This window comes from Bombus pascuorum, chromosome 9 (genome assembly GCF_905332965.1).
Source record: "Bombus pascuorum chromosome 9, iyBomPasc1.1, whole genome shotgun sequence".
Lineage (NCBI taxonomy): Eukaryota > Metazoa > Arthropoda > Insecta > Hymenoptera > Apidae > Bombus > Bombus pascuorum.
In genome coordinates this window covers 4912846-4934543 of record NC_083496.1, presented here as the reverse complement: position 1 = coordinate 4934543, position 21698 = coordinate 4912846, and the positions used below count along the sequence as shown (strand labels likewise).

Below are 21698 nucleotides of genomic sequence, written 5' to 3'. Positions count from 1 at the left end.
CTCGGGAAGAAACTCGATAAAGCGAAACCGTGTAGCACTTCGGATATCTGATAGGTGGGACGCGGTATCGCCGCGTCGTTGAACGAAATCGCGCTCGTTTACGAACGAAGGGCTCGGCCACGAGTCGAGCAAACGAGGTTTAAAGTATTTCCGCGAGCGGGAAAGAGTAGAGCGGAGAGTGGGATCCTTCAGGAAGGATAGTTATTCGTCTTGAATATTATCCGGTGTAGCGGTGCAAGGTGATGTCTGGATGACGTTAAAGGCCCGTAGCTAAAGGAAGGGAAAAGGAAGGCGAGCCCCAAGTGTGGATTCGCTAGTTACGATCGATACGCGCCGCTTTCTAGGTCAGGGTCCCGATACATACTCGCCACTCACCGCTACTCAGAGATACATGCTCAAAACGCGTCCCGCAAATTCATTCGAAGCCAACCATCCGGCTTTTCCTGTGTTCCCACAAAACGCTCGCAGCCGATGCTGCAGTTCTCGTCGTCGTCGTCGTCGTCGTTGCCATTGCCGTTGCTTCCCTTTTTCCTTGTGCTTCACTAACTCGCGAGTGTAAAATCGATAGAAAAAGGAAGGAAAGAACGCAGGATCGAACCAGGGAGCGAAACAGGGACGAAGAGAAGTAGGAGTTGGTTGTTTCTCAAACGCGTCATGGAAGAAAGCGTGTTCGTCGGTACTCGTACGCACCGACTGGAATATCGAAGGGAAATCGTGTATCGGGCGTTTGGCACGCGATCGAGATTAACGACGTCCTTTCGTGGGCGTGTTCGCTTGATCGGCCCAAGATAAAGAGAAGAGAGCAGAAATGGAGAACGAAAATACAAAGATATATAGCGACGATCGACAGGTTTTACACGAGAATGTGGAATAAAGCTGCGGCGAGGAATTATTGCTTAAATTACGTTCGCGATAACGAGTGTCTTGATCTCTTACTCTTAAGCTAGGTTAACTACCATTATTTTCAGCAACATCGACGAGAGCATCGTCGGTTAGAGAGAACGTTCCTATGTGCGAAGTTCTCGAACGTTATATACGCGCGGCCACTGTTAAGTTACAACGAGGCCATCCGAGGATCCACGCGAAAGAGTCGTCTAATTGATGATCGCCCTTTTCTTTCCATACGCGCGTGACCTGACCCATTTATATAAGCGACTCCGGTACACGTAGGTGCACGGGCCGAAAATCAATTTCAACGTCGAGATTATCGGAGAGTTACCTTCTGGATTAAGATTCCTATCGATCACGCCAACCGCGATCTTTCTCTCACTCCAGTTTTGTTACGTTCGCCGATTAACAAACGCCCGTCCAGACACTCGTACAAATTTCATCGGCTGGCTCGCGGCCGAAAATGCACGCGATCCGTCCTCCGACACGCGGAGCGAAGCGGAGCCGAGCGGCCAGGCCTAACGATTATTCGCCACGGTGGCGGGGAGTTATCGATCGATCGATCGGAATTTCACGCGAGATGGCTGTAAAGGAATTTACGATGTTCGTTTCGCGAGATGTCAGGAACACGATCGCCCCTTTTATATCGACGATAAACGAAACCGGACTGTCTTTGTCAAACTTGCTGCGAGAACGTTTACAGAGGCTTTTCCGACGAACGGCTCGTATTTCCCTCCTAATTTCTAGGTCAATCGGCCGCTCTAATCTCTCCGATCTATACCGATCTACGAGCGAGAAAAAAGAATGTCAGTTTGGGGGGAGGAGGAGGAGGTTAGAAACGTCACGAGAATGCGATACGCGGAATCACAACGGTAATTACCTTTCGCCCGTGAGATTCAGAATCAGTCGCGAAAAAATACACAGTCCGATTCTCGGAACGACGTTTACCGTTTTATCTGTCGTTATTATACGTACAGCGTGAAACATGGAAGGCGCAATGAAAAATAGTATCCTGGATTGGATTTTTTCCCGCGATGAGGCCACGCTCTATAAATACGTACAAAGGACAGAGGGCCGGAGTAACGAGCACGTTTTCTCATTTATTTACCAGTCATCGTCGAAACGTCGCATTAGCGTTTAATCTGTCGTTTCGATCGCTAGTCGATACGCTGATAGATGCGTATCTACTACAGTGTCATAGGTGTTATTCCGTCTCAAGGTTTTTGGCGATCCAATAGCAAAAAGAGGAAACGCCACGTTGGTTGCATCGCTTCGCCGCGAAGATTATTTGACGATCGCGTAACGAGTAACGTCTGATCGTGACGGCAGTCGTTCTACTGATCTCTAAGTGATACGTGCATCCAATGGTTGTATCGTACGCAGATTCCTAGGCACAACAACGTGCACGACATTGAACTTCTCGTGAGCTCGTTATCGTCGAGTACTCGCAACGTTTAATTACTTGGTCCGACGCAACGGCACACAGTGATCGGTCATGCAACAAACCAGTACAGCTAGATGGACAATTACGCAAATGCTACTATTCGATTTCCCGCGTGTTTCCCAAACCGTAGACCGTAGATGGAGGAATGGCAAAGAAAAGAAAAAAAAAAGGAGATGTTCTTCACGGAACGTAAAGACGTTCGGGAGTCGGCGGCGAGAGAGAAAAATAGAATGGCATCTGTATGTAGGTTAAACGAGTTACGACCGCAGAGCCTCTGGAACGACTTGCTTCGGATTTGAATATATTTCAATTGGGATTTTAAAATTCGTTCGAGCATCGCTTAATGATATTCATCCATACGGCTGCCAGTTAATTAACGAAGTTAGTTTGGGAAACCGTTTGATGACACGGAACTACCTCTACAATTACAGACACTACCGTGGAACTCTACATATTTCGATATTTTCCGAATCACGTTTCGATGTTTCGTGACCGAAAGAAACGTTCTCCGATGCGTTACACTCCGGGTTAAGGATTACAGGCTTGACCTGCCTGTCGATAGAAAGAAGGAAAGAGGCTGAAAGAATGCCGTCCCGGAGGTCTTCGTAAACGTACCCGTGACTCTACATTTAAAAGCACTTTATCCGGCAGAGCTCTCCGAAGGTTCGCGGTTCGTCGCGATGTTTCAGCCGCGGATTTCCATCGCCGCGAAACCAGACGCCTGGCGAGCGTTTACGACGTTCGTGCCAGGAAAATTACCCGAATCTCATCGAAACTCGTAAAACGCCGACGTCGTTTCGATTACGCGACTACCGGTTTCTCTGCCGAGTTCCGCTTAAAAGTCTTGGCCGCGAAAGTACGGTCCGATTGTTCGATCGTAGGACGTCTAAAAAGAAAGAAAACTATGGCTAAAATATAACGACTACCAGCTAAGAGCGTGCTGTCAGCGCTAAGGCAAAGCGGCAAGCGAGAGTGATAGAGTGTGGAGTTGGTATACCGGCGCGGGACTGACCGTCGTGGAGCGGATCGATCGTGTGGATCATAAGCTGTAGCAAGCCGTGCCTGAACTTGGCGTGGCTCTCCCTGGAATGAGACGAGGAGCCACCGAGGGCTGCCTGCTCGCAGCCCTGTCCGGCCGTGCCACCGGCACCACTGCTGCTGCCACCTCTGCTGCTGCACCCGGCCTCTCCACTCGCCGGTATGCCGCTGCTTCCGCATGCACCCGACACGCCACCCACGCTCGTCTCGCTACTGTTCGTCGCGTTCGGATGCTGCTGGAACACACACGTCATTTCGTCTCTCAATACAACATCGATCTCCTTCTTTCATCCGCTTCTTACACTTTTCCTTATCATACTGCTTTTTTAAATTGTTTTTCTGTTTTTTTTTAATTTTTACTTGTCTGTTTCATATTTTCTTTTTATTATTATTACATTCGGTTGTTACAACCGCCGCTATTCGTCGTTCACTGGGCCGTCCTTCGGCCCGACTACCCGATGCCCCGTTCCGTGTTTACGAACGGTGCTTCAGATTCGACTAAGGATCAATCGGACGCGGCGCGCTCTGCTCCTGTCTTACCTACGCTTCCTATCACCCTCGTGGCTTCGATGCCTTCGATTCCAGCCAACTCGGACGATATCTATACTCGGCAGACTTTGGGATCGATGACTTTACCAAATAACACAGAAGTACACGTTACGAAGGCGATCGCGTGTCTAAAAGTTGCTCACGCCATCCTGTTGGAAAGTCGACAAAAAATTGTCCCTGTAAAAACCTGCAGATCTTTCGCAGGCTGGAAATTGCAGCTAATCAAAGTGCTACCGTCGTTATCCACTAGACACGTTAACGAGATTAGACAATCGACGCGCTTCTACGTTCCTATTCAAATCGACGTTTTGCCAGACAATGAAGATCGTAGGGGACTGAGATCTCTAAAGCAGCAGGGACGTATGCGCGAAGCAACTCGAGCGTCACTCACGTTTCAACATGTTCGAACATATAGTCACGCGTTCGAGCGATCGCGTAGAATGACGTCTTCATCCGCGACACAGTTTCTTTCGCTCGTTTTTATTACCTCCCTTTCCCTGCTCTTTTCGAGGCCGCAAACGAATGGCTAGGAGAATGACTTTCCTCGTCTACTATGCATGAAACGTTAAGGGATACTCGACGTGCAACTCCCTCGAATTCCTCGCTTTCACGATGTTCCCAGGCGGTCGACTAACACGCTTTGGTCATGGATCGCGAGTTTCGCGCCTATTGCTTCCAGCCTCATACACAAAGTTCCTGTCCTTTTGTTCGTTGAGACGCGGGTGAATCGAAGTTACCGAGGCAGCCGCGACTTAACCGCGCAACAATAAGCGCATCGCGAATTAGCGAAACGATTTCCGAACAATAGCCTATCCGATTTCCTGCAGCTATCCTCGACCACGTACAATCAGACATTCCTAAGAAGGAATGTACCGACGATATCCTACTCGTTTTTCCATCGTTCGATAAACAACGATGTTAATAGGATACAGACTCCGTTCTTCGCGTTCTACCCGATAGATCGATCCGTTGAGAACGATACGGAAGAGGAGTAACGAAGAGGAAGAAGAAGAAGAATGGGTGGCTGATCGAAGAAAGAGAGCCACCATGAATAAATAAAGAGGCGGAAAATACGCGACACGTTGACGCGATGAAAAGTAATTTCGCTCGGGCGAAAAATATCCAGAGGTGATGAAACCGGGATCGTCGAGGGACGAAGACGGAGGAGGTGGTTGAAACAACCGCGATCGAATAAATACGAGATGTACTTCTTCGTCCTCCTTCCGTTGCCCTTCCTCGTATCCTCGCCTCCAATTTCTTTTCAAATTCGAGAAACGCTCGCGTCTCTGTTAGTCCCTCTGTCGCTGTTACCTGTTACGTCGTACAAAGGTTCCGATGTTTACAAATTTGTCAAGGGTCGTGTTTTCCGCGCGCATACTCGCGACGTAGTTTGCACAGAACCGACGAGATGAGCGCGCACACTCCACGGAACGAGATAATGACGCGGTGTAGCCGACGTGTATAAGCTGGATAGCTCGTAATTCCGCGACGTCGCACTGCGTCCCGTCGCGTTTGCCAATTACGTTTCCACCCTGGCCGCGGATAATTGTTCCGCTATACTGCCGGCAGCTGTTTTTCCCCGCTTAACAGTTGCTGCTTGCTGGATGCGAATGATTAGGCGGATCGGAACGGATGTCAGTTGGGTTGGATCGTCGAGTTAGCTTGACGTCGTAGGGAAGAGCAAGCGAAACTTTGTAAATATCGTTCCCGGTGATATGGTTTTCCGTGAAAGGAACCAGAATCTTAAATTCGAAGGCGCCTCGCCGACAAGTTTCGCTCAGGCGCCGTCAAACGAGTTTAGGAAAGCTCGTTAACGAAGCGCTCGAACTTAATTTCCCTCCTCGATGACAGCCCCACCTTTGATTCCAGGACTATCTCTTTCTCTCTGTCCCTTTTTATCTTCCGCCGTTCCGAATTCTCAGTTTGTCGCGATATACGCGTTGAATCGTCGTCTTTCAGCAGAGACGTGGCGAAACGTACAAGGTCGATCGTACGACGAGAGGAAATGCAACTCTTCGAAATTTTCTTCGCGTCCGCTCGTGTTTCTCTTGCCCCTCGCGATAGGTGCGTGTAGCTTCTTTAAACAAGGCGCAGAAAACGAACAACGCGATTCTATTTTCTTTTACGATTTGTGGCGAGCTGCAGAGATCGAAATGGTTTGAACGTTGATAGAGGTGGAATTGTTAGTGGCTACCCAAAGATGACACGGATAAAGGCAGACAGTGGTGTAACCGAAGCTGCGAGTGCCATATTTCCGCTTAGCCGTCAACTCTGTCGTCGGAGTACGTCTTTATGTATGCGGGTATGTGTCTGTGTGCCTGGTTGTCGTATCGCGTCGACGAGGTAATGAACTTTGTAATTAACGAGATGGACTACGAGGACCGCAACGTATCCCTTCACACGCGAGCATCTAGAGGACTGAAACCGTAACCGAGTAACGAAATCACAGGCGAAATATAACAATAATAACAAGGGGAATGCGCGCGTGACTCGGTTTGTAAATTCTTTCTCGGCGGGTACGCGCGATTTTCACTAGAATGGTTTTATTTGAAAATTTCTGATTTAATAATTATTCCGGGCAACAATTGCTGCCGATGAATCGTGTCGGAATTTAATGACGGTATTTGTGCTACCGAAAGATGCGGTTCGTTTGAAAATCAATAATATCAGAGTTTACTTTGGCTTCGCGAGCGCCAGAGTGGAATATTCAATTTTCTTTCCACCGAAATCCACACTAACTGCAAACGGTGTAATCTCTCGTCACAGATTCGCCCGCGATTCGTTGCGAAATATTTTCGTTGCGTTTTCGAGTTCGCTGCACCACTTGGGAGTAGCGAGCAACCTTCGAGACGAAGCTAAACAGACTATTTCAACGTTGCGTGAATTGCGATCCATCGGGGAAATGAAACGGTTAAATAATGTACGAGTTGCCGACGAGGTGAATCAAATGGACGAGGAATTACGTAGCCGTTTCGAACGAGACCGCCGCGATATTTTTGAAATCGCGTCAGTCAAAACTCGTAACTTTCGTTAGCAGACAGTCCAGCAAGAGGAAGGAAAAACGCGAGCGAGAGCAAAGAGAGTTCGTTTCCTTGCGTCTATCACCGAGGCCCACTTTCCGCTAAAAAGTGCCCTCGACTAAAAGTTCTGTTGACTTGTCGAGAGTTTCGTTGCGTCTAAAATCACGATGCCTGTTCGCCCGACTTTCTCTCCTGTCGTTCTCTCAATTGTACAGAGAAGCGGTTCCGAACCTTTCGCTAGCTTCCGTTAAATAATTCTTTCGTTATCGCGACTTTCCTCGGACTGCACTCAAAATTTCAATCTTCTCGATAAAATATTCCTCGACTGTTCGTCGACCATCTCTAAATTTCTAGAGAAGAGATTTATCATAAATAAATACGAGATAAAATATTTCTTATTCAGACGATACCATAATAACTTGGTCCCCCGTATCCGTCATAGGCTAAGAACCGCTGGTGCAGAGCGTTCTATTAGGTCGTCCGAAAAGTTTCTTTCGCTTTACAAGGAAATGATCGATGCACAATATTTTCCGTTTTGTATCATTTTATCGAATTACGTATGATCCATTTCGTTCTATCAAAATAAGGATCACGATGTTCGACAGATTAGGTTTCGTGTTTGTATAAAGATGCATCGTTGTAAAAGACGTGTCTTTTTTTTTTTTTTTATTTTATTTTGGTTATTTTACAATTTGTCCTTGCGGACATTTGGTAAAGTGTTATATCTTGTTGGTGAAGAAAAAAAATATAAATAAAAAATAATATAGCATGTGGGCGGCTACCCCCAGCGGGGTGCCAGCTTCGTTTTTTTCTAAGTTATATCTTTTATGAGGTCTATTGGGTGTTTCCTTTTTAGTCTTCTTGCGATGTTTGTTGTGTTGCACGTTTCAGCTGCCAGCTGGTTCGGGTGTGTTTCTATTCTTGTTCTGTATCTTGTTGCGAATCTGGTAATCTCCTCCTTGACCGTTGGTATTCCGAGGTCTTTCCTTATGTCCTCGTTTCTAACGTACCACGGGGAAAGACGTGTCTGTAGAAGAAAGACGCTTTTCCGACGACCTAATATAATCCCTTCCGAACGACGAAGATCTCTCGATCGCGGATAACTGCGTTTGACCAGCCACGCTTCTCGGACATTTTTCACGTGATTCATGGGATCGCATTAAGTCGATCTTTTGCACGGTCGCGAGACGACAGGACCAAAGAATTCGTAGGATTTACGCGGGGAAAAACAGTTGCCGAAACTGGCGCGGAACGGCACTGCTTTTGACAGAGGAAATTTCTTAGCGGACCCGTGCCAACGGAGCAGACGTCCTTCGATTTGCAGCCAGTGAGCCTGCGGCGATATTTGCTCGCGTTGTTAAAAATTGCACGAGTTCGTTCGGGTTAAAGGGCTTCCAGCGGAACAGCAGTGGGTCGAGTGACGGAAACCGACGCGACGTCGCGAACTCTTCACCGAGCTTCGGGGCATCGTCGCCAAAAAATTGGTAAAAGCACTGCCTGCAAGCTTTCGTACTCGCCAAGAACTACTTCGTGTAGACGAATCTTCGTCGACTAAGCGGATTTAAATTTAGCCATCGAGCGCGAAAAGAGACGGTCGGTGTTAAATATTTATCAATCGCGAAATTCCGAGGAAAAACTGACGGAGAAACGACGACACGGTACGAGAAAGCTCGTTAAGCGAGAAACGTCGGCGCGGCCCACTTGGTCGTCATCGGCGAGTTTTATTGCGACCTTTGTGTACATCGGCCGCAAACTCCCGCGGGAAGGAGGTTCGCTCTAGAAAATCCAGCGTCTCTCTCAAACGGAGAAAGCAGCTACGAAGGAACGCGGAGGGAAACTCCGCGACCATAAATACTGACCGCCGCGCCGGTATATTTGCTAACGAAAATGTCGGTGCGGCAAGAAAGTTCGCGAGGAAGCGTCTCGATCGAGTAAAATATGCCTCACCCTGGCGCTGTCGCGAGACGAAATGGCCAGCCGCGTACATACGTACGCACACGATAGAATAGGACACGCGAACGAGCACGAAATCGAAGAATAATAAATAGAGCGGAATAATATTCGGCAGACGTATCGTGACGCGTCGTATTCATCTGGAAATATAGGAAAATCAACCCCTAGTCGCGGATGGTGTATCATGGAAATGGGCGTGGCTTTTGTTGTCGTACCGTTTTCTGGTTGGTGCGTACACGATACACGGAATGAAAAACGGCCAATTGATATTGTTAATTGGAAACCGCTACCATGTGGATGTACGTCGAACGGGCTGACTCTGAGTTGCGCGTTTGCACGATCGCGTGCTAAGTTAAGCGCACGAGAGGCGGGTAAGCTGCTTACTCGAGCCGCTGACAAATTTATACGAGTTAGCACGATCGCTGCGCGCTCGTACGTCGATCGAGCGCTCTTTCATTTTCCTTCGAAATTTCTCTGATAACCCGAGCTCTGCTTGTGTCGTAAATGGTTTGCTATTTCGAGACGCGGGCAATTCGTCGGTATCGAGCGCGTTCCGTATCGAGCGGACCAAAACACTTGGAAAAATGACCAATTATCGACGAATCGTAAACGAACGAGTGGCACGTTTCAATTTTGCCGATCAAAGTAAAAAGGAGAGAGAGAGAGAGAAGCGATCTCTCGGGCTACGTAAGTATCGTGACATTTCGATCGATCTTGTTTAATTCAGCCACAACGGAGGGCCGAAGGATCGTCTAACAAACCACGCGTCAAATTTTTACCCGTCGTTTCCGACGATATCGACGATTATCGTTCTCGCGTGGTCGAATCGCCGTCGACGACCAGTTAAACGCCAGCTGCGCGACTCGATCGAGAATAGTAATTGAATTTAGAGCGGAGAGAGAACCGATTCCGAACTTTCTAATCAAGACGCGCCATCGACGCTGCGAGATCGTTAACGATCGCGGAAATTGACCAATTAACGTCGAACCAGAAGCGGTAGAGCGCGCCGTGACTCGTGTTAGCCGCGCGTGCCGTGTCACGAATATCGCCACGCTGAATTTCCGTCTTTCAAAGTTTAACCTACATACGTAATACAGCTTTCCGCTGTGGCCGGTCGCAAACGTCAGCCGGTCGAGTCAGTTTTACGACGCTTTCCAAGCGTTTTCGTGCTACCGGCGCATATTCGCGCTCGTGTGTCCTGCGAACGTCGGGTACCGGCAGCCCTGACCTTGACCCACTTTCGCCGAAAAAAGAAACTGGCAACTCGAGCAGAACGGAAGAGAAGAATAACGGAGAAGTGCGGCGGACAAATGAGTCGGGACGAGATCTCACCGTGCAATTAACGACGGCCATGTATGTGCGCGGTCGTGTATGAATCCTCGACGCTCGACGAGTCAAGGGGATAAGCTGAGAAACGAGAAACGGCCCCCAACGAACGAAGACGTCGAACCGTGAAACGAAATCTCGTCGATTTATCTGATCGTTTAACGGCGATTTCGTCGTTCGGAGGGTACGGCAACGATCGTATTTAGATGGTGAGACCAGAGCGCGAGGAAACGACGGAAAACGAGAAGAAAACTCGCGTACATCAACCACTACGAGTAACGATCGATCGCAGGCAGCAGACGCGGTTAATGGCCTGTTACCGATAACAGCGTTATAATTAATTATACGCAACGTCGACTATTCGCTGACAGGGGATGTATAGAAGGAGCAACTGGAAGCAAACTGGGTTGTGCAGACCAAGTAACAGAAATATCGTGTTTTGGCAGTGATGCGATAATTACAGCCTGCTATTCACCCGCTATTCGTCTTATCTCTGTTTCATCAAAATTTCCTCCGAGACTGTTCCAATTACCAGGAATCCTAGATTCCTCCAGGACGAGTAGAATGGCGGCATGGAAGACGAAACGGAAGCCGGAGAACTCGGAGGAAACCGCGAGGAAAGTTGGAGGCGTGCGAGCGCGTTGCACTGTCGATACGTCGATACGCGCGAAAAACAAGTGGAACGGTTGAAAGGGACAGGCGGCCGGCGAATGTTTGAGCGAATAAAACGAGTATTCCGGTTGCCGCGTACACGCGTTCTCTCCATACACGAGTCTCCCTTCTTTTTCTCTCTTCATTTTTTCCTCCCCTTTATCCGTCCTTTATCCTTTTCTTTCGCGCTTTTCTACCTTTTCACGGCGTAACACGGCCGCTCGAAGGGAAACGGAGTCGCATTGAACGACGGTGTAGGCGTTCGTTTATCGCAGCTGGCAATATTTCAAGAGCGTGCACCGTTAGGCAAACGCGGCGAGTAGGCCGAGCGAGTCGGATTCATTCTAACTCGGTTCTTCGTCACATTCGAACAATAGCCAGCTCGGCACTCGATTGTCGGCGACATCTTTTCCAACGACTCGCCAAGGACAACGCTGTTTCGAACAAACAAACTTTTCCACCCCGATTTCGAGGGGCGCATCCGTTAGATGCGAAAACAATTCGGCCTGCAAATAAACCAGCAAATAAACTCCGACGTGCAAGCTGAGATTCGCTTCTGCTGCTAGATATTTACGAGGTAAACGTTCCATTTTTCCCCCCGCGAGCGATATCCCGCCCGCGGGCCATCGATCACATTCGCGAATTTTCTCGCAGGCTCGATCGATTTTCCTCGGCGGAAACCGTGCCGACTCGCCGTTCTTTCGCATTCAACGACGAACCCTTAAGAGATTAAGGCCGTACCTTGGGTATTTCGATGTTTACCGCGCTATTTATGCCTTCGATTTAGCCACCGGTCGAGCCCACCTCGATAAGAGAGTCGATCCTTGAAATTTTTAACCAGACCTTCGGACGAAGGGTCGGTATGGTCGATAAAGCGGTGAGTAACACGCTGGAACAATGGGTGAACTTGAAATTGTCAGCGCAGAGGGTGAAAAATAAAAGGGTTCGGATGCGTGCCTATGACAGATGTCGTCGGATGACGTAGCACGAGGGGATTTCTCGGCTGTCTATCGAATCCTTTGTTTCGAAAATCGGTTTGACGTAATTGAACGAGAACCGGGGTTAAAATATTTCACCATCGATGATAAGTAGGTCAAACAGTGGAAAAGTAAGCTACATTGAACGAGCTACTCGAACCTGGATGGGGGCAGGGGCGAGCAATTAGGACGCGAACGAAAAACTTTCTAATTATTTTGTGATCGTTGAAACGAACGATGGAAAAATCGTTAGCTCCAAGGGAAATATAAATAGCCCGTTTCGAAGGATGCGCGTTTTGCCATCGGTGAGCTCACTGTTGTGTCGTTCGCGTGTTTTCTTTCTTAATACGATCCAAATCGGCCAGCTAGTCGCGATACCATTAAGAAGACAAATGGTGCGTTCGATGGATGACAATGAATCGAGAAGCCTCTCGACGGCATGAATGGAACGGCGACTAATATTAAAGCATCCGATAGAGAATGTGTGCATTAAGGCGTATCGAGAGTCGCGTGCACTCCGATCGAGGGTTGCCGGAACATTCGTAAATAAATGATCGGCCAGCCGGCTTCGATTCACTGCCGTCGCCTTTTCCTGGCCATTTCCTACCTAGACAAGTTTGCGCGCGATCCTCAACATCTCTCCTCGTCTCTACTCTTTCCGATACAAACTTGAAATCTTATCCTTACGTCGTCGTTTCTCGTAGGCCATCCTCGTATAATCGAGTGTCTATCCGATATCGTCTACACCGATCGATATCATCGGTTTTTAATATATTCGCGTTTCACTTAGCCATCGTCTTTTTCGTAATTGTTCCCTTCGAACGGAGCACCTAACGGAGCCTTTACGGCGGTTTTACCACCGTGGACGACAAGAAGTTATCGTAGGAAAACGTTGCGGTTTTTATCCGCGCCCCGAGCAAATTGGAAACGCAACGGACAAAAGTGGAGCGTTCGATGACAATCGAAACTTTTACATCGTTGGATAATACCGCGGTCTATAATCGACACGACTCGTCTGTCAGGATGAACATACGGTCGTTCGCGATACGATAAATAGCGCGGTTCGTAGAGCATTGCGAACGATATAACCGAGACCAGCAGAACTTAATGGGACATTAACGCGGGCTACATCGTCCAGGCCAATAGCGAGGTTCTTAACGCGATCGAACACAACGCGATATCTTTTTGTACGAGCGACGTCGTTCCCCGGGATTCGAAAATCCATCGACGAACGAGACGCGTCACGAAGTATCGCGAAACGCGAGATAAAGCGATCCGTGGTTTTGTAATCGTCGTGTTACGATCTCCGAGCAGAACAGTCGCGATTAAATCAAACGTTAGCTAAGATCCGCGCTGCCTCGAATGGCTGGAGAAAAAGCGTGGCGAAGCGAGAGTCGTTAAGAGAGCGGTGGATCGAGCGAGACAAGGAGAAATTAAAATACGTGGAAACGGAGTGGCGAATCGAACTCCAGAGACTAGTGAATTTCCGCCGGCTCGATTTCTCCACACGACGGATAATCTCCTCTCGTCGTGATCGTTCGCCAACGTCTCCAAAGAAACTGGAAGGTTTCGAAGAGTCTGCGAGAGGCGAAGAGAACGCCTGGGAATGTTTCGAATTGAATTACGATTTCCGTCTCGACAGGATGTTTCAGCGAGTCGCGATAATGGGGTTTATAGCGACGAGCTAGTAAACGTTATTTAAATTCGAGAGAGCCACTCGAGAATGTCGCAGCAGCAAATCAACTTTACACCGACTACGATTACTTTGCTTCGCGAAACTAGCACCGATATTCTCGTCTCTCTTTCCGCGGTTCTTACTGAAATATACCTCCACGTATAGCTATGATGGCTTTTCTCGCTAGGGATCGACTATCGGAACCGATAGACCCGCAATTACACAACTTTTACTTCCGACCTAGTTTGCCTTGCCATAGAAAATCACTCGGCGCAACTTTTCTCATATAGAATACGCGATAAAGGACAACAGTCTCGCCTGGATTCTCGCGAATCTTAACGGATAGTTGGTTTCTTCGAGGCAGCTCGGCGATCGGCTGCAGGCCGATGATTTATCTCGCTCGAACTAGGTCGATCGTGATCAAATCGAAACATAATTGCGATTTTCCAGGAAAACGAACGCCGCGCTTCCAGGAATATTTCATCGATCAGGCATAGACAATCGGACGTCTAGGAAACCACTTAATTTGGTTATGTACGGGCTCGACCGACCTCGTGAATCATTCACGTTTTTCCTCAAAACATCGCCCGATAGGATTGCAAAAGCGACGAGGAGTAGGGGCGAGATCGCGGTGGAAAACCAGCGTTCGCTACTGATTAATTCAATCGGATGATCAGACTTTCAGAAACGCGATTGCTACTTTGCATCGAACGCGTCTCGATTCGCGGAATCTAATCAAAGAGGAACCGATGACGCGGTCGCTACTCGGCAAACGCACAGACCCTCTCGTATTAGTTTTCCATGAAATTCTAGCTTCTCTTTAATTAGCTTATTCGCGTACGCGTACATACGCTTCGCTCGATGCGTATACGTAGTTATCGCTGCCGAAACGAGCAACGAACGAAGCGTTTCGATCGGTTAAAATCCCCGTACCTTTTCGCACCTGTTCAAAGTGCTTTCGAATTGTTCGTAAGTACTTACCGGAGTTACGATGGATATTGTTATGGAACGAGACTCGCGTACTCGCGCAATTTCGACCGATCGAAGCAATTTCTCTTTTTCTTCCCTTTCTCGCTCTCTACGCGTCACTGTCTGGCCGTGTGTAAGCGTAAGTGTCTCTGTCAGTGGATGCTGCGTGTGTGTGTCTGTCTGTGTGTGTATGAGTGTGTGTACGTGTCTACGTATCTATTATGCGGAAACGGGGTTGAGGGCGTGGATAAACGATTCTTTTTTGTCGCAGCTGCCACTTCTCATGCGCGGAGCGACCTGGCTGCATCGGTGCATCCTGAATCGACCAAGAGTGCTTGATGAAAGAGAGATAGATCAGAACGCTGCAGCGGCTAAAGTCGAAGGTGACAATGAGGCCGCGCACCGAAATCCCACGAGGGTGAACACACTTTACCCCTTGTACCCTTGAATATCTACGTACGTTGTTACCGCGATACCAATTTTCTTTCCTCGTGGTACTTGGACCTCGCTGATCGTCAGCGAATCCCGCCGATATCATCCGTGTCAAATTCGTCGATATTATACGATTAACCGTGAACATAACGCGTGAAATTTCGGTCCAAAAGTCGCGCATCCCTCGCACGCAAAAACTCGAACGCATCGCGCGATAGAGAAACGTGCCGCGAGGGGTCTGCGCGACTTCTGGAACATTCGATTTAGTTTGATGCTGTTACGAATAAATACATCGATCAAAGGCACATGACGTGGCAAAGTACGAGACACAGAATCATGCATCGCGTCGACGCGTCGACGCGTTGGCTGCTCGACTTTCGCGGGGCAGATCCTCGATCGAGGGTGACGTGTTTCTTCGTCGAACAAGGGAGGATCGTTGCTGCGCGTAAGTCGAGCAACCGACGAACAGTGTGTAGAAAGTTTGTCAACGGTCGTGAATAAGAAACGCAGAGGAAATATAGAGATCGTAGAGATAGAGGAAAAAAGAGATAGAGACATGCGACTCACCAATGCCTGGGCGGCGCTCTGGTGCTGCAAGCAAGAAACACCCAGTTACAAACACAGTAACGACAATCGAGTAATCGTTTGTTGATGATTCGTGATTTCGCAAGCGGCACACAATCACACGAGAATGCAGTAATCGCGGAAGCGTTTCACATACACTTGTGCACAGAGATTACGCGTCGCAAGGAAGGAAAGAGTATGCGGCGTCGTAAGCTTGGCCGAAGGTCGCCGCTTAATTAGCGAACAAAGGTTGGAGAAAAAGAAACGACGGAACAACTAGAAGTAGAAAAGAAAAGAAAAGAAGAGGAGGAAGAAGAAAAAAAAACAGAGCGGGAAAAAGAAGCGAAATCCTTGAAACTTACTTTCAGTCGTGCAAATAATTGCGACCTTCGATCGATACGACGGCATCTCGTTTCCCGAATGCAGTCTGTTTCGTTTTCTCCTTCGCGACATCTCGCAAGCAGAGGAAAAGCAGGGAGAGGCTCTTGTCGTCAACCACAACGAGTGTTTGGTTCTGCGGTAATTACGAGGCACGATGATTGGTCCTGGTGTTCCTGAGGTGTTCGATATACCGATCGACGAAGTAATTCCGTCGCTGATTCGGCGCGGACGATCCATAGAGAATAACGCGAGTGAATCGTTTCTCGTTTCGTCGACGCGTTCGCGTCACCTATCTCGCACGGCTGCATCCAACGTCGCCACGAGAAGATCGAGATACCTCTGCTCGTCGAGATCCCCATGTCTACTAACGTTCTTTCTCTTTCTTGAGTCGCGAAAACGCTAACGCAAGCACGACAGTTTGAAGTTTGCTCGCGTCGTTTCGCTCGCGAACGCGGCTACAAGTCGGAACTTCTCGCTTTTGTCTATTTCTTTATTTGCTTCGTTCCCGAGGAAAGGAATCTTGCCATTAACGCGATAAAAGACCGGTCGAATCCAAAAGAGGAGACGTAAATTGGGCCATCAGGCGGGGCAATGCTTCAAAGTGTCCAAACTACGGATGATTTAGAAAAAAAGAACGCCGACGCTGTTAAGACGGATCGATACAGAGCTTGGGAAAAAACCTCTCGACGACCATCGCGAATATAATAAATTTCAGTATGAAATACGTATCGATAAGAAAACAACGGACTCGAAGCGCGTAACTCGATGCAACTGCGAGAGAAAATGAAATACAAGCCGCCGTTTGCAAGAAACGAAACGAAACGAAACGAGGGAAAAGTACGCGGTGGATTTTGAGTGTTCGACGTTTCCACAGCGTCGACCAGATTACACAGGCATATTCGAGACGAGGAGGTTTTGCCTCGAGTGCAAGTTTCGCCGCTCAAAGTTTTCCTGCCTCTTCCGTCTTTCGACAAGAACGGCACATTTCTTAACCGCGTATTTCCCCGCGGGAAGAACCTACATCGGCCTCGTATATATATCGAATCGTATATTCGCCGGGAACGTGACGTAACACCAGAGTCGATCATTTTTGCACGGCTCAAGTTTAATTACGTAGAAGATAAAGCAAAGGTGTCGGAGGACAACAAAGACCCGAAACCAACTAGTCTCGATCACGGCCCTAACTTTCCTTCGCCAGTGTCTCGCGCATCGAAGAAAATCGGTTCAACTATGACGATGCACGAAATTTAATTAGCAGAAGTTTCTGAATTTCTGCAAGTATCTTCGCGAACGCGTTCCGCTTATTCGTACCAACGAACATACGTACATCGCGATCCAACGAAACGACGTTCTCCACTGAAAACGTTTCCTCGCGTTCGACGTACGGTCTACTTGTCAAGTCCGATAAGTTACAAGTTCTCGATGTTTGACGTTCCGGTTGGTCGAAAAATATTAATTAGCGCCATCTTTTCGACAAAGAAGTCTTTGATACAGAGACTAATACCTGGAAAGTTGACCCGGATTCTTTTGGTCGTTCCGTATAATCGATGTAACCGATCGGAAGTTCCTCGTCTAACCGTAATAACTTCAACGAATCGAACGATAAATCAAAGTAAACCCGACTGAGTCGTTACCGCGAATCATCGTTCGATTCGATTCGGCACGATTCGCCCGCGACCATCGCGCGACCTTCCACGTATACGAAAGTTGCCGAGCGATCGAAAACAAACCGACGACTGCGATTTCCCTCTTCAACGGTGAAACAGAGGCGCGTAAATATTTTTCTTTTTTTTTTTCTCGCGACCTCCCTTCTCGTCTGCGTCTCCTCCTCTGCCAGTGCTTTCTCGTCGACCTGTTTGCTTTTATGAAAACAAGCGGACGTGTCGCCAATTTTCGGTACGCGTGGGCTCGATCATCGCAAGCTGCTATCGATCGATCGTCGTACGCGTTTCCGCGTAGAATCGTCTCTGCGAGTAGAGAAAAACGGCACCGAAAGACGTCACGTTTTTTTTTTCCTTTTTTGGAAAGCGCGGAAATGTCACTGGTCAAGGTAGCGGAACGAATTTTTCAACCGCGAATCGATATTTCAACAAAAGAATGTCGGCCGCGCATTATCGTTAACCGACGAAAATGCCTTTCTCTCGGATGAAAAACAAGCGACGCTGGTTTGAAACAATTTTTTCCTTTTCCGAGCACCGTTTCCGAACAATCGTCTACCAACGTAACTGGATGCGCGGTTCCGTTCGATTGTTCGCCAAGACTTTTATTTCGATCATTTTATTTACCACCTTGGTCCGTCTCCGAGGAGAGAAAACAATCGACGAAGAAGACCGTTCTCGTAATTGCGGCCGAGTAATTGTGTACGGTACAAAGCGAAACAAACCATAATTCGAACGGCGTCACTTCCGAAGGAAATCCAATCAAAAGTTACGCTTAATTCCAAGAGGTAGGCATCGCTAATTGGAAGGTAAATGAAACTTCCAACTCGTTCGCCCGGTGTGGACAGGGTACCGCGACCGTAAACGTTAATCCCTCGTGTCGAAGTACGATCGTTTCACGTGAAACTTTGTCCCCGAAAGAACCGTTTGCTCGATAGAAACTGGTCGTTGGCGTTAATAGAAAAATCAAGCAATCGGGAGAAAACGAACGATATTATGTGTCCTGTGAAGGAAACAGCCGATCGTAGACGCGAATGGTAGCCGATATAACGTCAGGAACAGGCTCTCCCGATTGATCGTAAACTCGTTTATCTCGAGAAAATTCTTTCCTTCATCGGGGACGATCGCAATTTCGTAGACGAATCGGCGACTTGTGTTCCTGGCGCGAAACTTTTTACTTCCGAATTCTCCCTCGTCGAGAAACTTTCGAAATTTTCTTTCCCAGGCAAAGTTATCCTCTTCAGGAATAGTATTTCTTCGTTTCGTGGAAAGATTCGTACGCGCCGCGTTACACTTTGGACGAATCGAGGATTACAAGAGATGCGATTACCGTGCAATTTGCTGCGCGTCATTTCGCGTACCATAGGCCGCGTCTCGCATTTTACTCTCACGATGGAAATCTCCGCTCCTCCTGTTCGACGCGATGTACGCGACGATCTCGGGTATCCCTTCGACGTTTTCCAGATTGAAATCGACGAGACTTGTTCCGCGTCACCGAAGAACACCAACGAACGAACAGACCCACGATCGCTACGATTTCTCTGTCGACGTCGTAGATCAAACGCTTCTCCCTTTGATGGAACGACGGTACCAAACATCGTGGTAAACGCTCAAGACTCTACGTGGTTCTTTGAACGCACGAATTCGCGTGTTCCCGGTGAGTAAACGTTGTCAGCCGGACAACGAGAGGCCAGACCGTCGGCTAATCATATTATTAGCATCGGTCTGTTTACCGGTCGCTGTCGAAACACTTTAGGTCGGTTCGGTCAATCGGGTTTTGTAGGCAGATTGCTAGCAACTCGAGCGTGCATTTGATCAGCGTACGTACGTTTTATATAACGCAAAGAGAAGGAAGGTGGAGCGTGCACGAGCTCGGCCGTCAGTGGTTGTATATGGTTGTGGCGAGGTTAAGCGTGGAAGGGCCTCTGTCGAATCGATTCGACGATGGGTGGAGGGCCTCAGCACACTGCAATGCCGTAACTTCCCCGAGAAGGAAGATTTCGCGAGGGCAGAAGCACCCGGCGTCCACAGCCGGCAAACAATGGGAATGGGATGGACGAGAAGGATGACGAGAGGAAGTACCGATCAGCTTCGGTTAAACCGCTGGCGAGTCTTTCTTCTTACAGACTTTTCCGATCGCCTGTTGTTCGAGGAAATTCCTCGCGAGGACGACGATTTAAAATTCCTCGCCCTAGCCCCTAGCCTTCGCTGTCGAGAGGACTCGTGCGTTAATTAAACCTTTAATCTCTCGATTGCCTGCGCGAACCGCGGCTTCCTCGTCCCGATACGATTTTTGCCTCTCGTTGTCTCGGATGATGTCGGGGCTAAACTTTGCGTGTCTCTCGAAGCAAGATTCCGCGTATTATTTATCCAGTGCTGAACGTTTCATGCGAATTCCCGGTAGTTTGAATAGCAAATCGATCGAGTAATACTTGGTGAAATTTACGATACGCAAGGTGCACGCTACAGCGTATTGGCAGTCGATTATTCCAGGAAATATGTATATAGAAATAAAGATGAACGCGTGACAATTTTCGCGATGGTATTAAATCCAACGTGGAAATCGGCGAGAGAAGGTAAATTCCGATCGGTGGTTCTATCACTGTACAATTATGCAGTCATTAACGCATCGGGTTTCCGTTTTCAGCAATCACTAATCAATGTCAATAAGAGAATTGTATTTCACACTCTCGATATCGTGTCTGATTGACAGCGGAGTTTCGCTATTCTACGATATCAACGACACGGAGAATCGCGGTGCGAGAGAGAAAGTGGCCGAACGCGAGATTCGCGCGATAGAAACATCGGCTGCGGACAAAGACAAGACGAAGTACGCGTCAGCGTATATGTTAGTTAGCTTATGAGTATAATGTATTTCTATATCGATATACAAGATGGAAGAAATAACCGCGAAACGATCCGATATAAACCGATGAAATCATGACTAGCTGATTAAAAGCGAGTGGAGAGTTTACGGCCCTGTCTCACGACAGAGAATCGTAAGCTTTTGCACACCGCTGCTACAGCGATTGCCCCGCCGTTTTATCTAGCACGATCTTGATAACGTAATTAACGTTGTCACAGTCCACGCACACGATCCATCTTCCAGCCGCGTGACAAGCGAACTTTCACACACGATTCTCGGATCGTGTACGGTCAGTAGAAAGTCGCTATGAAAATTCAATCATCGGGACGAAATATTACGCAACCTTTTCCCATTACAACTCGCGATTCGTCTTTTCGCGTTTCAGTCTGCGCGAAACGATAATAACAGCGACACCGATCGCACGATCGTCGTTTTTCTAGCTCGTAGTTGCCCGACGATCTTCCGCATCCGTGAACGATCATCGGGTTGCGAAACAAGGACCATGAAGATTCCAGCACGGTCAGATATATGTGCCGCTATCCCAATTCTCAGACAATGTGTGCCGCGTTCCGATCGTTGAATACCGAGAGGAAGCGCGAGGAGACGAAAGACAAAGTTGCGCGATCAGCGGGATACAGTGAGTATAGGCTGTGCACATAGTGGAAATCGTTGGAGCACACCGAAGCGATCGATTTCGAACAGACAATAGAAAAATGTTTTTCGTATCACCCGCGGCATTTTCACGAAGGAAATGTCGAACACGATGAAGCGTGTCCTCTCGATAATCAATTTCCTGCTGATTTGTCCGGAGTTTGAAATCGATCGAGTTTGTTAGCGGTAGAGAATCGGTGGGTGATCGGCGGTTGTTAAAAGATTCGATCGATAAATCAAAATTCCACCTTTGCCGAAGGTAAATTACTCGATCGCGGAGAATTCAATTCGACCGATTGATTTATTCGAGTTTACATCGCGCTTGATCGAGCCATAAATTCCATCCGGCGTTCGCCATCCAAGTTCGCGTCGAAGCGTTCTTTGCCGTACGTGTGACGCGCGTGATCGAGCGTGCATCGTCTAGGATACGACAACGAAGCGAATAACTGGCGGAAGTTTAATCAGACGTAGGTAGTCACGGCCGTGGAAAGAATCGATCGCGATCGAAACGCGTAATCGTTTATTATGCATAGCGCTCGATCGATCGTCGTCCGACAGAATCTTAACAGGCGCGAAACGTTCCGAAAGATGTGGAAGAAACGAGATCGACGTTGTTTTCGGTTCGTTGCTTCGCCACTCGTATCCGAAGCCGCGTT

At 48.2% G+C, this 21698-nt stretch overlaps 1 protein-coding gene across 2 annotated transcripts in view; it reads right to left on the bottom strand.

The window, feature by feature from the left end:
- Positions 1-21698, bottom strand: part of LOC132910456 (sodium/potassium/calcium exchanger Nckx30C) — a 51863-nt gene that overhangs the window by 28225 nt on the left and 1940 nt on the right. The window contains exons 2-3 of one of the 2 annotated variants that reach the window (XM_060966169.1): positions 15490-15513; positions 3330-3606 (exon numbers count right to left, since the gene is read on the bottom strand). In XM_060966169.1, coding sequence (XP_060822152.1) covers positions 3330-3606; positions 15490-15513 — 301 coding nt within the window. The remainder of the gene's footprint in view (positions 1-3329; positions 3607-15489; positions 15514-21698) is intronic. The other variant, XM_060966170.1, reaches the window with a different exon arrangement.